Here is a 17,166-nt window from a genome sequence, read left to right as displayed (position 1 = left end):
GAAGCAGTAAAGTGAAGGGTTTGGAACTCAATATCAAGGAGTCTTTGGTTCAACAATCTGAACACTTCCAGTCCCAGGATCAGGGCCTAGGAGAGGGGGGTAAAGGGGGTAATTTGTACCCAGGCCCAGGGTCAAAAAGGGGGCCCAGAAGCTAAAGGAGGGGGCCCTGAAATTTCCTGGGATCTGACATTTTCCTATCTACTTAGACTTGTTGCAAGCACGGAATGCTGGGGATACTACCATGAACTTGCAGCGGCAGCTACTGCAGTTGTTGGCAAGCCATATATGCTGGGCCAAGGAATGCATACATGACACTCCTTAACACAGTGTCAAATCTGGGAGGAAACTGGCTTGCTACAATAGCTCTTTGGTTTGTGTATCTGCTTAGCATGAAGGAGTGTGTAGGAGCTCAGGGACACAGCTGCAAGCCTACAGCTGCTGTTGGGCCTGAAGTTCTTGTCCTGGACAATTTCCCTGCACTGAGGACAGGGAAAATCTGCTTCCAGGTTCTTCCAGCTCTTGGTGATGCAAACTTGGCAAAAGTTGTGGCCACACTCAATGGAGACGGGCTCTTTGAAATACTCGAGGCAGACTGAGCAAGTGGCTTCACCTTGGAGGTTCCCAGGTAGGAAGACAGCGGCCATGGCTCCTTCCTGGCACTTGAGAGTGTCTCCTTCTTCTTCGCCCGCTACAACTGCATACAGGGACCGAATGCTTGGCACTAAACACAAGGTGGGTGGTCCCATGCCAGAAACCAGCTTGTGTTGTGAGATCATTTCAGGAGTTTCTGATTTCTTAAACTGGCAACAAATCAGAATCTGAACTGTTTAGGGCCCTTTAGGGTTTAAAGGGGGAAAGAAAAGCCCAGTGCCGGGCCTCATTTGGGTTGGGAATCGAAAATAGAAGATTCCAGCGGGGCTGGGAGCCATGATTCATGTCTAACAATAGAGCTGAGACGGCTCAAGCCTGCCAGAAAAGCTGTTCTCTCTCACCCAGAAGCCACCACTAACACTAGTCCCAGACATACAAGTCTGGTTCTGGATCTTCAAACACAAGGGGAAATCTCTATGCACAAACTCAGAGGCATCTTTCATTACTACTTCCCAGGTTCCAGGGCTGACTCTTGGTCCTTGTCAATGAATTTCAGGTCTATAGCCTGGTGAGTTTGGGCTTTAAGAAGACTGCCGGGGGGGGGGGGTATTGGAAATTTTCTTAAAATAGTTACACTCAGCGTATTGGATCACCTTCGACTATCACAAAGGACTATACCTAATTCCAGCTATGTGGCTGTGCTCCTTGGTAGTGATGGAATGGAACTCTGCACATTCTCAGAGGCACCCGCATCCTCTTTCTCATGGTTCAGAATTAAGTTGCGATAGTCCTGCTATATTGATTTATTTACAAATTTATATCCTGCTTAATCCCTAGTGCAGTGGTTCTCAAACTTTTTAGCATCCGGACCCATTTTTTAAAATGACACTCTATCAGGACTCACCTAGATTTACAAGACTTTTTTTAAAAAAAGGTGATCTGGAAAGAAATAATTTTTATTTATTAATTTACAAGTAATATTTATTTATTTGCAAAAAACACTATCCATTTCTCATAATGAGGCAGCCCTAATGAATAGCCTGAAGGTTTGAGGGGCTTAGTTATGTGACCCAGCTTTCACTTTCCCCCACTACCTGTCATTGATGGACTTGGAAAAATCATACCAGAAAAAAAGACACTCAAACATTTATCTGCCTATATTTACACAAGCTTGCAAAATGCAGAAGCTCATCTGTTTGCAGGGCAGTTAGCAGCTACCCAATTTTTGAATGGTCTCAGGGCTTGAGGTAATTATTTATCTAAGCTTTCCATCACTCTTGTTTTCACTGGAAGGTCTATGGGACCCATCAGAAATCGGATCCCCACCCATAGTTTCAGAAATGCTGCGCTAGTGCATGGAGGGCACTCAGTGGTTGAATAGCAAAACACAGCAATTGCTACACTGAATAAGCGGTTCTCAAATCTGCCCTGTACTCACTCTGTGGCCTTAGATTATCCATTATTTTCTTGATCCTAGCCCTTCCTTTAATTCTGTAGTGTGGGGATAATGATACTGGTCTACCTTACAGGACTGTAGTTGAGATTCCTGAGCCCACACACTGTGATGTGTTTTGAGCACAGTGGAACATGTATTTCTCAGGATACTTCTGTAAAGGTAGAAAATTCCATTGTTTATCATTCCCTGCATCTGATTGGCTAACATGGCTCACAGCTTATTGGTGGGCACAGAACATACACAATTGTGCCAGATTAGCCACCCAGGCTGCTGGTACTTCCCTCTCAAAAGATCCTCTGCATCAAGAACATATCTTCACCTTCCATGAGAAAAGAGCATAGAGCAGGCAGGTGTATGGGCTCACCACTGAGTGGTTGCAGTACTATTTATTTAAAACAATTGTTAAGGAGGTTAGTGCTTACTACAGTAATGAAGGAACTGCACTTCAAATGGCAGGTGCACCAATACAGATAACTTATAGTATAGCATTGCAGTTTAATATACAGTAATAATATAATATACAGTATTTATATACCGCCTTTCTTGGTCTTTATTCAAGACTTTATTCAAGGCGGTTTACATAGGCAGGCTTATTAAATCCACGCAGGGATTTTTACAAATTGAAAGAAGGTTCTTTCTTTCAAGAACCACTACATTCAAGGTGTTACACTCCGATCTGGTTTAACATTCTGGCCTCCATCCTCCCACGCTCCGAGCAGATGGAACAGCTCAGCTGCAGCTTGCCAGCTGCTTCAAGGTCACACGGTGCCGGTGGCCTCGAACTGGCGACCTTGTGGATGTTAATCTTCAGGCAAATGGAGGCTCTACCCTCTAGACCAGACCTCCTGCCCAGTTTACAATAACAATAATTTTAAAAACCATGCATTAACTAATCAAGCCATTTTCTGTGCCAAAATAACAAATCCTTCACTTTTTTTATGACCATGAGTACAATTTTATTCCAGAAGAATGGGAAATATGGTAGAGGTAACATGCACAGTGTAGCAGCACTGTGGGAGTAAGTCCCACTGACTAAAATGAGATTTACTTCTGAGTAGACAAGCTGCCCTCTTACACTACATTCTACACACACTTACCAGGAGTAAAACCCACTGGACTCAGTGAGGCTTATTTCTGAGTAGATGTGCATAGGACTGTGTTATAACTGTTATAATTTGGGATATTTTAAATCCAATTTTTTCAGTTTTTATACATTTGTTTTAAAACTATTACGAACCATTCCAAGAGGGTAGGAAGAAATTAGCTAGTTCTTGAAATGAAGCACAGCAAGCTTCAAAGTAGGAATAAGGAATAACACTCTCACCATGACTTAACATTTGATTTTTCTGTGTGTTATCAATGGTTAGGGGGAGGTATCAAGACAAGATCCTGAACTTCAAAAGTTGCTACTTATACCAATGAATCCAAGGCAAAGTTCAGAAAGGAAAAACTGTTAAACAACAAAACTTCATTTAAGGAAGAGAACATTTATTTATATTAAATAAATTTCTGTACGTTTTTCATATTAGCCTATCCAAAGCAGTTCATAGTATTAGCAATAAAACAACCATCTGAAAACACTGCCCACTAAGAATGCCATTAACAAAGCAGCAGTACAGCAGTCATAAAATCTATTTTTCCCCCAAAACAGACAACAGCAGGAAAACAACATTAAACAACATTAGAAACAGACATCATCAATGGCCCTCTAAAAACCTTGCTCAAAAAAGGTTTTTACCTGGTGTTTGAATGAAGAAAAATAAAAAAGAATTGATGCCAGTTAAACCAGATGGTTGGCTAGGAAAAAAAATACCATTGTATGGAAATTGAGGGAGGAGGGGCAATCCCCATGGGGTGGTGTTCAACACCTTCCTGCTGACCCATTCTCCCCTGCAGGTGCTCCCCCTGCTCCCACATGCATATTCTCTCATCCAATGGGGATACTGGCACGTTGGGGGACAGTGACAATGCTGTGATCTGTTTCACCATGCATGTTGGGAGAAGACTGCCAAGCAAACCTGACACAAAAACCATTGACTTCCAAAGGATGGGCTTCCCTCAAATGAGGAGGCTAGTTAGAAAGAGTTCAGTCTCTCCAGTGTGCATGGAGGCTTTTTAAACCAATAGTAATAGAGGCCCAGCAGACGTGTATCCTGCAAAGGAAGAAGGGCTCGACTAAGTTCAGGAGGGTACCAGCATGGCTAACAAGCATTGAGGCTATAAAGGGCAAGGAATCTTCCTTCTACAAGTCTTGCCAAAATGAGAATAAAAAGGAAACAGTGGCAAAAGAAGTGTCAGAAGATGATACACGAGGGCAAGAAAGACTTTGAGGAACGCATGGCCAGCAATATTAACAAGAATAATAAAAGCTTGCATCAAATATGTTAGAAGCAGGAAACCTGCCAGAGAAGCAGTTGGTCCACTGGATGGTGAGGGAGATAAAAGGAGACTTGGAGATGGCAGAGAAATTAAATGAGTTCTTGCATTTGTCTTCATGGCAGAAGACCTTGAGCAGATAACACACTGCCTGAACGGCCCTTCCTGACTAAGGGCCCAATCCTATCCAACTTTCCAGTGCTCATGCAGCCATGCCAATGGGGTGTGTGCTAAATCCTGAGGTGGGGGGACAGTCATGGAGGCCTCCTCAATGTAATGGAACATTTCTCCCCTTACCTCAGGGCTGCATTATGGCTGCATCGGTGCTGGAAAGTTGGATAGGACTGGAACCCAAGTCAAATAGAGGTTAAAAGAGAAGACATTTCAGATCTAATTGTCAAATTAATGATCAATAAGTCACTGCTCAGATGGCATTCACTGAAGAGTTATTAAGGAACTGAAGAATGAAGTTGCTGATCTCTTGAATAAAATATGCAACTTGTCCCTCAAAACGGCCACGGTGCCAGAAGATTGGAGGACAGTAAATGTCACACTGATCTTTAAAAAAAGGAGAGAGGACTACAGGTCAGTCAGCCTAATATCTCTTCCAGGTAAGATTGTGAAATGCCACAAAGATAAAACCTTAAAACACATAGGGCACAATCCAAACCGGGTCTACTCAGAAGTAAGTCCTGTTTTGTTCAATGGGGCTTACTCTTAGGAAAGTGTGGTTAGTATTACACAAATAAGCTTTGCTGAAGGAGAATCAGCATGACTTCTGTAACGGTAAGTCTTGCAACACAGACCTTTTAGAATTCTTTGAAAAGGTCAACAGGCATGTGGATGCAGGAGAACCTTTGGATATTATATATCTGAATTTTCAGAAGTTGTTTGACATGGTCCCTCACCAAAGGCTGCTGAGAAATTTTCAGTCAGGGAATTAGAGAGCAGGTCCTCTCATAGATTTGGAACTGTTTGAGGACCAGGAAATGGAGAATGGGTGACAGTGGACAATTTTCACAATGGAGAGAGATGAAAAGCGGTATGCCCCAAGGATCTATCCTGGGGCCAGTGCTTTTCAACTTGCTCATAAATGACCTGGAGACAGTGTTAAGCACCAGCAAGGTGTCCAAGTTTGTGGATGACACCAAACTTTTCCAAGTAGTGAAGAGCAGAAGGGATTGTGAAAAGCTCCAGAAGGATCTCCAAACTGGAAGAATGGGCAGAAAAATGGCAGGTGCGTTTCAATACAAGTAAGTGTAAAGTAATGTACGTTGGGGCAAAAAAATCCAAACTTCATACATTGGCTAATGGGTTCTGAGCTGTCCGTGACAGATCAGGAGAGAGATCTTGGGGTACTGGTGGACAGCTCAATGAATGTGCCGACCCAATGTGCGGTGGCAGTGAAGAAGGTCAATTCCATGCTTTGGATCATTAGAAAAAGTATTGAGAATAAAATGGCCAAAATTATAACGTCATTATACAAATCTATGGAAAGGCTGCACCTGGCGTACTGTGTCCCGATCTGGTTACAACATCTCAAGAAAGATAGAGGGATGTTCTTTTCCCTCTCACTCAACACCAGAACTAGGAGACATCCACTAAAATTGAGGGGGGAATTAGACCCAACAAAAGAAAACATTTATTTACCCAGTGTGTAATTAGTCCGTGGAACTCCTTGCCACAGGATGTGTTGTTGACGTCTGGCCTAGATGCCTTTAAAAGGGGATTGACAAATTTCTGGAGAAAAAGTCCATCACAGGTTACAAGTCATGATATGTATGTGCAACTTCCTGATTTTAGAACTACTTCAGAATGCCAGATACAAGGGAGTGGCACCAGGGTGCAGGTATCTCTTTGTCTTGTATGTTCCCTGAGGCATCTAGTGGGCCACTGTGAGATACAGAAAGCTGGACTAGATGGGCCTCTGGCCTGATCAAGCAGGGCTCTTATGTTCTGGGAACATGAATTTTTTCATGGTAATATGTAGTTTTGCCCTGTGTCAGACTTTGGTAGCACCCTGCTACTTCTTTCTAAAGTTGTAGGAACACATTATACCTTCTCAAATCTTTTTTTTAATCATCTTCTTTGCATTTTCATTTCATGTTTTCAGGAACATAATGAAATCCAAGGTTCATCCTTATATTTATTAAAGGCTTCTAATGAGAAAAAAGGACGAATTTTCTCTGCCTCGAAAGAAGCTGGACAAGAGCCTATCGCAATCTCCTTTTCTGCATCAAAATATGTCACCCTGTTGCCTTCATAGTCTAGATAAACTCCAACTTTCTTGGGGACATCACATTTTAATTCAACGTTCCCCATTCTGAGATTAAATGTCTTTTTCACAGCCCATATGCCCTCTTCTGGTGTTGTGCAGTTCCTTTCCTTTCTTTTCACAGACTCTCTGGCCACCCCCACAGCCCAGTCTCCCTGATACCCAGCATTCAACTCCCAGTAATGTCTCCCTGAAGTAAATGCCTCACAGCCCAGAACACAGCAAGAAGAACTAAATCTCTGTGGATAGTCAGTCACAACAGAATTATACCGTGTCCACTTCAGACATTTCTGATCATCAGATACTTGGAGCTGGCAATGAGCAGTGTCTGGATCCAGAGACACTTTTACTACAGATGGAAGAAGGAGAGAGAGGAGATAAATTATCATGTGATTTTTATTCTGCAACTCAAAAATGTACAGCATCTCCATCAACAGAATATTACCAGTAGCATAGCTGGGGGGCAGGTATCCAGGACCAGGTGATGCAATGACTCCCCACTGTGTTACCCCTCTGTGTCTGTGCAGTCACCCCCTCCTCTACACATGTACGGCCCTGGCCCTGTAAATGGCTCCATTTGGAGCCGTACAAGGATAAAGGCAGGTGCAGCACCGGTAAGGGCTCTCACCCCCTCCCCTTCAGTACACAGCAGAAAACAGCCACTTCACCGTGGGAGGGAATTGACCCCCCCAGTCCCGGATTAGCTATGCTACTGCATATTACAGTTCATTGATGAGAAAAACTGACATTAACTGAATGGCCATGTTATGAAGCTAAAGATACTGCCTAGCCTGTTTGGCTTTAAAAGGGGAGGGGGCAAAATCAAGCAGAATGGCTTCATTATGTAAGTTTAGGGAAACACTTTGTACTTGTAATAAACTGCCTATCTCTAGAATAGTGGTTTCCAATCTTCATTGGGGACGCTACCCTCCCCTTAAGGAGGGTAGCAACCCAACCAGAGACCCATAGAACTGTTAGTATGACACTTCCAGTTTTTGCTGCCACCGCTACCACCGAACACATGTAAAAGGGTTAAAAAAAAACACTTACTTGTGCAGCAGCAGCAGAGAAACCCAGAAGAGCCATACTAACGGCTCTACAGTCCCGTTGCATCCTTTCCTGCAGACTTACCCCATTCCACCTTCAATTGTTCTGGAAAATTTTCTAGAGAAAACAAAAGAGGAGAATATATGAGATGAGATGACGACACAGAGGTGTGTGTATATTCAGCAAAACCCTGCTGTGTCTGCAGGTCACAAAGCTGCAGATTCTTTCATGCACAAGCAAGTAGTTCCATCCATCCTTACATAGCTGTTCTCATGGTCACATGTCACTGGATCTTCATGGAAGGAGCTCTTGGCTGTAACTGCGGCAACTCAGTTCACATCGTATGTTTGTTCATTTGAGTCTCAATGGTTACCAGGCATGATGGCTATGTAGGACTTTCAGGTTCAGCAGCACTATGCCTCTGAATACAAGCAAGCAATGTTGGGAGAGATGTATGCCTTTTTCTCCTGCTTGTGCACAACCCAGAGGGAGTTGGTGGTAAGGACCATTGGCCTTTCTACTGATTACTCCTGGCCCAGTTTTTCAAGGACTCACAGGAACAGCTTAGAAAATCTCAAATGGTTTGAGAATCAGGGCGAGGTTTGTCCATCTCTCATACTCTAACACTATGACTGGTTTTCTGGTCACAGACTTTTGAGAAGCTAGAGATGGAATTCTAGACTCATAAGACCCATTACTTTTCACAAGTACAAATATAATTTAATATTTTGATGTCATCTCAGTACCTGTGAACACACGCAGAGCCTCCTTCAGGATAATGTATTTTTTAGAGAAGGCATGAAGCTTCTCTTCTAGTTCAGAGCAAACATCAGGCTGCTGGGATTCCCACACTTCACATCTAAAAAAAAAAATAGCATTTTTCAGTTTCCTGTAGCTATTGTATTAGCTAATAAAAAGACATAAGGCATTCACTTTGTATTCAATACATGTGGAAAGTGAGGTCTTATAAATTCCAACAGAAATCTTGCAAGTCTTGGCCCTGCAGTTATGTGCCTTTGAACAAAAAAAAGATCTCAGGGTGGTGGCAGAGCACCTTCATCCTCTATTTCTGAAACATCTTTCTAGTGATCAAAAAGCTGTTGGTGCCAGATAAGTCTGAAGTTGGTTTATTGTTCTTACTCAGTTTTTGCTGATTAATACACTTTTGCATTAAAAAAAAAAATTCAGACTTCTGGTCTTTCCATGTATACGCTCATGCCAATGGCATCAAGCATGTTGTAAGTCCTTCCCATGCTATTTCAAATGCCCAACCCATACTGTCATCCATTTTGGGTGATCACCCTCTCTAATATTTCAGTCCACACCTTATACACATATTTTAAAACCACATCAGCCTCTCTCCCCCCCATTCCATTCTGTGGAGACGGGTTTGTTGCTTTGTGTGGCTAGCTCTGAGAAAAGACAAAAACATAGATGCAAAAGAGACACCTGGTCCTGCTAAGAGTTTTCCAAATGATGAATGAAGGTGTAGCAAAAGAAGTTACTTACCTGCTGAAGCTTTTCTCAAGATCCTAGAAAGAAGAGAAAAAATGAAGTTACATATGAGTTCCACTGATGAAACAGCATTTTTATTTCCATGACTACGGTTTTGGTCAGGGACATTTGGGAGTGATCCTTGATCATCCCCCATGCATAAGATGGTCAGAAGCTATTTAGGCCTCTTAAATGACTCCATGCTTTGAATTTTTGGTCTGTTATTTGCCTATAAGTTACCAAAAATTAACATAGCACAAGTTCTAAGTAACTCCCCACTGAGATCCACCAAAACGCCAGCCCAGAGCCAGCGTCTCAGCCAATCCTCTCCTCAGCCATGTAGGATAACCATAAAGGTAGCATGCATGCACCAGCCTCCATAGCAAGTTCCCAGTAGTACATACCGTGTTTCCCTGAAAATAAGACACTGTCTTATTATTATTTTTTTTTTGGCTCAAAAAAACACACTAGGCCTTCTTTTCAGGGTAGGTCTTATTTTTTCAGTCCCTTTATAGTTAATGGGACTTACTCCCTGGAAGGTGTGGAGAAGGTGTCCCCTCAGCACCCAGGAGGATGCTGGAGGAGCATCATGCCTGCCTGCCTGTCTACTCAGAAGTCAGTCCCTTTATAGTTAATGGGACTTACTCCCTGGAAAGGGTGGAGAGCTTCAGAGCCCGGTATGCAGGATTGCCTCGCTTGCTGCTTCCCACCTCAGCTCCTCCTCAAGGTAGCACAGCAGGCACTTTCTAGGTGGCACGCATGGGAGTGCAGCGTTCCTGGTCAAGTTGTCCGCCCAAGGACCCCTTCTGCCCCCCCCCGTCGCGGCCCTGATCACAACTAGGTCTTATTTTCGGGGTAGGTCTTATTTTCGGGGAAACAGGGTATTGATACACAAAAAGAAGCACACAAAGCACTGCACAACAGACAAACAGTAAACACAGACATAATTCCTTGAAGCACTGATAGTAAATTTTATACACTGACATCATTACTGGCACAATCCCATCTGGTCCTGACAGCCCTTCACATTCCTGCATTTCTTCTCTCAAGTAAAATGCAGGTGTTTATCCCACCACAGGCCTCTTGGTAGCAGTGTGCTAGTACAAAATAGCAGCCATATGTATTTTCCAGCTGTCATTTTCAGACTCACAAGGCTCACCTGCAGAAATGCCTTTTCTGGATGCCGGCTCTTCTCTTCCAACTCACAGATCATGGTATCCGTAAGAGAGATTTCACCAGAGAGCCTGGCAATACATTTCTCCTCCTCCTTCACAAACTCTTCCAACTGATCCAACATGATTTTCTCTTGTTGTTTCAGAAATTGTTGCACTTCCTCAAATTTGGCCATAAACTTCTGCTTCTCAGCAACCACCTTACTCTGTAATGAGAAGACCCAAAGGCAAGTAAGAGATACATTCAGAGATACATGCATTCAGAAACAGCCCCTCCTCCACCCTCAAATAAACCATGAGCTTTTTCCCCAGTAGGGTAGCCCAGCTCGTACCCACATCTAGAATACAAGTGGCAGTCATACCAATAAGCACACTGATTGCCGATTCTAGTTGATTGTCTTACCTCTTCCCCCTATGCTTCAATGAGCGGCCCCATTTTTGCATCTTTAAAATATATGTTTAGTACATTGCCAATTTCTTTCTTTTTTTAAAAATCAGTTTCAAAATCATTGAAATCTTTTGAAGGTCAAAATTTCAGGTCTCCATAGCACAACATATCTGGCTAATAGGTCTGGCTCATTGTCTAGCAACCAGCAAACACACCCCACCCTGTACATTGATTAGAGAGTACATCAAGCACAAGTTTCCATCTTCCTTCTACCTAGAATCAACATAATAGTCTGGAAGGTACAACAAAGGGTGAAGCTGATGGTCCATCTAGATCACCTTTATCAATGCTGACTGGCAGTTGAGGTTGTCAAATCTAACTCCAGCTACTCTTGGAGATCCCCCCCCCCAAATCTGATGTGATGTTGGACATTTCTAGAGAAAAATTTCCAGTATTGCTTTCAGGAATCACCTTACAGATTCCTGTAGACTCTAGGCCAATCCTGAAGAGTTGGCAACATTACTGTCGGCACCTCTCCAAGGTTTTATACAGGACATTTTCTCTGCTGTACCTGGAAAGACTAAAATTGGGGCCTTCTGCATGCAAAAACTTGAGCTATAGCCCCCTCCACACAATGACCCAATAGGTCCAGTACCCCAGATAAAAATTCCAACTGCCCAGTATAAGAGCTACCTGTATATAATGTTTCATATTAAATATCCATTATACTCACCAAAAAGTTTTGGCATTTATCCTTTTCTTTTGCATGAAAGGCGATAGCTGTTGCTCTTTTTTCCCTCCAAGCTTGCAACTGGGTCTCTAGTTCTTCCTGCGAAAAATATATACATGGCAGTGAGATCCGGTTATATGACCTCACCTGAGTACAGGACCTGCTACTACGAATACAAATATCATGGCAATACTCCATTTTATGACCTCCCCTGAGGATCCTGCAAATCTACAACTGGACAGGCTCCCAATAGGAAAGTAAACATGTGCAAAGATGCATGTGTCCTTGTACACCCAGCATTTTCATTAGGGAGGGGGATTCTGAACTGTAGAAAAATGGCAGTCTGTTTGGATAAACTGACATACAGGTCCAACCTTGTTATACATGGATTTTTTTATACACAGATTTGACTCAACAAGAATGGCCACTGCAAATGAGAAGGAAAGTGCTGGTCCCTGGAGAAGGGGAAAAACGCATATCTTTAAAATCAGTTTAAAAAACTGCTTTTATTACTGTTGTAGAGAGCAGGTCATGCAAACGATCATTCCATTCTTCAGCTGAGCCAGGAAAAGGCAGGGGGTCCTTTGCGTTTCTAATTGCTGACTGCCTCTCTACAACAGTAAGAAAAGCTTAAACCGCAATTAAAAAGGGATGCACTTTTTAATTTTTTTACACTGCTTTTATTTAACATATTTTATGGTATCAGCAGGGAGTCCCAGAATCAAACTCCTGTGGGTATCGAGGCTCGACCTTATTCCATTAGGAACAATGGAGGGGCAAGAAATCTGGAAGTTTGTCTTTAAATCTATTTTTCCACTGTTTCCACTAGGCGTTCCGGAACAGAACTCCAGCGGATAACAAGGGACAACCTGTACTTTAAAATCTTGCCAGTGGATTCACTTCCATTATAGTCTTATGGGATTTATTATCAGATGGGAGTGATCTTGTAAACAGCCCCAACATTTCACCTTCCAGATGGTGCTTGCAGGGCCGTGGGTGCCATATCAGATTCCAATTGTGAGGAGGCAGAAGAGATTTTGATGGGAAAGGAGGACAAGATTCAGCAGAGTTTGGAAGGCACACTTGTTCTTAAGAACAGCAATGTTATCAACATGAGTTCAAATCTCTCTCTCTGTCTCACACACAAACACTTTAAAGCAGAAGTCAGCAACCTACAGCCCACCATCCAAGGTCTGCAGAAGCAGCTGTGCGCCACAAGCCTTGACGGGCGGCTCTACCATTCCGTGTCTGGCATACAACGAATTGGGCAGGAAGCTTGCCTCCCAAGCAGAGCTCTGCACAGCCACTTCCGGGAGCTTGGCAACCTGGAAGTTCAGCAATGAAGTGATGTCATCAGCACTGGACATCTGGCCCCTTTGCTAAAAAAGTTGCCAACCCCTCTTTAAAGCAAAGTAATGTGTACATCTTGCATGTATACTTAAAACAGAGGTCCAATTTAAAAACAGTGCCAGCATCAGAGGGCTGGCCTAATTGGGCATATGTTGGGAGGCCATGCCTTCCCAGGGAACCTGCCTTTCTGCTGTACTTTATCTTGCTTCAGCACATGGATACAAAAGCTGAACTTAACAAAAGGAAAATGAAGACTAAAAATGGTCTGATTTGGCTCAGCAGCAACAATTCACAGATGTGCAGAGAGATCGGACACACAGTGTGGCTTGCCTGCTTTTCGGAACCGCTGCCTCTGCACTGCAAGCTACACTATGTTAGTATGGTACAATACTGCCACCTTTCGGAAATTTGGGATAGGATGATCTACAGATTACAGTCGCCTGCTTTCAACATTCTCAAAATGATGGTGCATTGAGGAGCTTGACTGGTGCATCACATCATGAGCTAAGCTACAAAAATCAACAGTGAAACTGCCAATGAGAGGTGCACTAATTTTCTTCTCTTTTTTTCTGTACAAAGTTTATTTATTTATTACAGATACAGGTGAGGAAAATGGGTTAGACTTAGGGCTGGAACTACACAGGTTACACATGAGGGTATTGGCCATAGATTACAACATGCCTTAACCCAAAAAGGAAATCAACAACGACTGAAAGAAAAATACTCATCAATACAAAAGTTATCATATTTGTTGTTATACTAATTAATGATTTAACTAAACAGACAATATTGTTTAACTAAAATTATCTATCCAGTCATAAAAAAGCTTCAAATTTTGCACACACAGTATTCTTGCCACTATACTCATATGTACAATAAAATATTTCTTATATTGGTCTTTAATTTCTGATGTCACATTTAAGAGGAATATTTCCAGTTTGAATGGTAATACACAATTCAATATCTCTTGTAATAGTTTATATATCATTTTCCAATAATTCTTTGCTTTTTCACATGTCCACCACATATAATAAAAAGTTCCCTCAGTCTCTTTACATATCCAGCAGTTATTTGATGACCCAGGGTACATTTTTGCTATTTTCTCTGAAATTAAATACCATCTATAAAACATGTTATATAAATTCTCTTTAAAAGATACGCTTTAGTTATCTTAATACCACTTTAATTATCTTAATATTTGTGTTCCAAATTTGTTTTCATTTACATCTGCTTTGGTTTGATATAATTAATCTTCACTTCTTCACTTCTAAGGAGAATTCAGTCCATTAATATCAAAGAAAATTTCCACTTGTTGTTCAGCCATTTTCACTTTCTGTCTTAGTACTTTCTTTGTTCTCTGTCTTATTGGTATTTTCCTTCTTGCTCTTCCCACTGCTCCTTCCACTTCTTCTTTTTCTTCTTGACTTTCTTGTATTTCTTAATCTTTCTCTTTTCTTCTTTCTTTTTCTCCATTCTGTTCTTTTTGGCTTTAATCCAAAGGTTCTTCTTCTTCCTGAAACGACGTTCTCTCTTTCTCTGAGAGTTCCCTTTTTTTCTTCCTTAAAATTCTGATAATAAATGCTGCTTTTTCCATCTCCTTTCCAAAAATCTCAAATTCTTTAGTTTCATCTGATATTTGATCCATTCTTTTTTCCATCCCCTCCATACTTTTCTTTGTTTGCATGCTTGTCAGGGAGGAGTTTATTTGCTTCATTTGTTCAGATAATTTTCCGACCTCTTCTTTCATTTCATTTCTGAAATCCCTCAACATATCCATTAATTAAGTCTGGCTAACATCCTTTAAATTTTTAAATGTCATTCTTATCATTATCAAATCAAGCCAATATACCTCGGGTTGTAAAAAATAAAAATAAAATAGTCCAGCAATTAAAGAATCAACCAAGTCTCATTATCTTGCTTCACCTTCTTGTAAGGCTAATTCCCAAGTTTTATATCCAAAAGGGGTAGGTCAGTAGTCTACTTCAAGTCAATACCAATGTCAAGTCGTTCCAACAGTTAAAGAGTCATCCAAGTCTTATTATCTTGCGTCCTTTCTTGTCAAGGGTAATCCTTAAGTTTTAATATTCAAAAGGAGTGGGTCAGTAATCCAATTCAAGTCAATAACATTGTCAAATTAAGTTAGTATATCTTTAAATGCTCAGGCCTGAATCAAGCCTGATTCAAATGTCTTGCTGCAATTAAGTTTAAGCAATTAAGTAAAAATTATTCCAGCCATTAAGGGTTAGTTGTTTATTCCTTTTCCATGTATACCGTTACAGCAGGGTGATAGTTTATCTTCCCTTATTTATTTTGTCTTGTCTCTTGCCTTTTCTTCCAGTCACCCTTATTACAAAAAAGAAAAAAAACTATTCCAGCAGGGGCTTCTTTAAATTCCAAGTTTGCTCTTTTCCCCTCTGGGTGGCTATGAGCCAACGTAAATAATCTTAAAGTTATCTTTCCCTCCTTCCAACCTCTTGATTGCAGTTCTTTATACAGCCTTTTAATGAACTGGTTACTCACAGTTTAAAGCCTGTGTTCCCTTTCATGTTTTATCTAGGACGTGGGGGGGGGGAGTCCCCTGCTGTCTGAATCCTGTCCAAAGATGGTGGCGGGGATACGATGTGATCGAGCGTACAGCGATATTGGGGGTTATCTCTGAAACCGACGTCTCAAGAGACTCCCCCAGTTCAAGCTCTCAGCCTTCCTTCCTTCCTAGGCTACAAAGAGGTCTGTTGAGGTCCTCTGGAAAACACTTCTATTTAGCAGTTCCCCCCCCAGAGTCCTCCAAGGTTCCCTGCTACTGCACTGAGTGTTAACTCCGCCCCCACTAATTTTCTTCTCAATGGCAACACCTGGTGTTCCTCGAATCCACAAAAAGGAGCGCCACCCACTTCTTTGGCTTCAATCCTTGAATCCAGAGTTTGTTAGTGGAGTGTTACAGCCACCACCGAACCCTACGGAAGCTGCCTGTTTACTCTCCATGAGAAGTCATACAGCTAGTCATACATTATGCTGTACCCAGGTTCATGCACAATATTTGGCCCACTGGGATAATACTGTTCTATGTGAACCTGTCCTACAGCTGTACACGCTCATGGTGCACATGTATCCTGGCTTCTCCCAGGACATGTGCAAAGGATGGGGTCCTCTGAGAGCAAAGGATGGGGTCGGGAGCATGCAAATACTACTGAGAGAATACCCATCAGAAACTGCACCAGGCTGGCTAGGATGGAAAATGTATTGTCTGAACTAGCCCTTTGTTCAGCAGTGTGTGCCTGAGTTAACCTTTACAGATCAACAATCCATGGGCACCGTACACCGCGTGAACCTGCCATGTATAATGTGTAAACAAACAGGTGAATAGCTGCACTCAGATACAGACTAGAAATTATTGCACCCAAGTACAGTTTAAAGCCGACAGCAGCCCTAGAACAAGTTTCTCCAAATGTTGACATCCCAAGTGATGCTGCCAAGCGTTTTGACTTTGTGCACTTCTTACCTTGTAATCCTGGACCGCTTGCTCAACAGCTACCAGGACGTGAGTGGCGTCGTGGTCCTTGGATTCCACGCAGGTGCCACACAGCAGCTTTTGTTCATCTTGGCAGAAGTGCTGCAGAGGCTCCTGGTGCAGGCCACACACTTTCTCCAGCCCTGCATTCTCTGTCTTCATCCGCTTGGCTATTTCTGCCACGTTCCCCAGTTCCCTGTTGGGAGTGAGCTTTCTTTTCAGGGATATTTCCCCACACTGAGGACAAGAGAACTCTGTCTCCCATTTTTCCCAGTGCTGAACAATGCAGGCATGGCAGAAACTGTGGCCACAGTCTATGGACACCGGCTCAGTGAAATAATTGTGGCAGAGGGAACAAGAAAGTCCCTCCAGGAGACTCCTTGCAGAGCTGGCTGCAGCCATCCCTGAGTCTGCTCTGCTGTACAGCTAAGTTTCGTTTTCCTGGCTCAGGCTGTTCTGATATACCAGGAAGTGGCTGTTGGGAGGGTGGGGCTTGGCTACCCTGTCTGCCAGTGCCAGCTTTGAGATCACAGCAACACAGCATCACCAAAACCAGGCAGTTCAGTACTCTTGTCTGCAGGGATAATCAATCCATGTCTGTTGGGGGGGGGGAAGAGGGGGCCTTTCACTTTCCCAAGCTGACTCAGAAAGTGTCCTGAAGTGCATTTTCCTTCAGAAATCATCAGCTTAACATTTCTGTCTCTTGCTTGACAACTCTGTATGTTGAAGCCAGTTTTGCATACTGCACAGTGCACTGTGCCTGCTCATAAGTAAGTCCC

The 17,166-nt window shown here is 42.5% G+C and overlaps 1 protein-coding gene across 3 annotated transcripts; it reads right to left on the bottom strand.

Annotated features, from left to right (window-relative positions):
* Positions 1-2,408: 2,408 nt before the first annotated feature.
* Positions 2,409-16,803, bottom strand: LOC136641879 (zinc finger protein RFP-like). Of its 3 annotated transcripts, XM_066617969.1 has the most exons (8): positions 16,379-16,803; positions 11,533-11,628; positions 10,399-10,617; positions 9,255-9,277; positions 8,492-8,604; positions 7,830-7,862; positions 6,969-7,047; positions 2,409-6,163 (listed from the first exon to the last, which is right to left on the bottom strand). In XM_066617969.1, the coding sequence occupies exons 1-8, from the start codon at positions 16,787-16,789 to the stop codon at positions 6,142-6,144; spliced, it is 996 nt and encodes a 331-aa protein (XP_066474066.1). In that variant the 5' UTR covers positions 16,790-16,803; the 3' UTR covers positions 2,409-6,141. The 3 variants fall into 3 exon arrangements, with proteins under 3 accessions (XP_066474066.1, XP_066474065.1, XP_066474067.1); XM_066617968.1 differs by having other exon boundaries at positions 2,409-7,047; XM_066617970.1 differs by lacking the exon at positions 2,409-6,163 and having other exon boundaries at positions 6,972-7,047; positions 7,749-7,862.
* Positions 16,804-17,166: the final 363 nt, after the last annotated feature.

This window comes from Tiliqua scincoides, chromosome 2 (assembly GCF_035046505.1).
Source record: "Tiliqua scincoides isolate rTilSci1 chromosome 2, rTilSci1.hap2, whole genome shotgun sequence".
NCBI lineage: Eukaryota > Metazoa > Chordata > Lepidosauria > Squamata > Scincidae > Tiliqua > Tiliqua scincoides.
The sequence above is the reverse complement of the archived record's forward strand: the minus strand, read 5'-3'. Positions and strand labels throughout refer to the sequence as shown.

What these genes read in the sequence shown, in the direction of transcription:
- LOC136641879 (XM_066617968.1), bottom strand. Translation starts at nt 16,789, where the DNA reads ATGGCTGCAGCCAGCTCTGCAAGGAGTCTCCTGGAGGGACTTTCTTGT. An exon ending in ATAAATGCCAAAACTTTTTG is followed by an intron (nt 10,618 to 11,532) that starts GTGAGTATAATG and finishes TTCTCATTACAG; the next exon opens with AGTAAGGTGGTTGCTGAGAA. An exon ending in GGCTCTGCGTGTGTTCACAG is followed by an intron (nt 7,863 to 8,491) that starts GTACTGAGATGA and finishes TGTTTTCTCTAG; the next exon opens with AAAATTTTCCAGAACAATTG.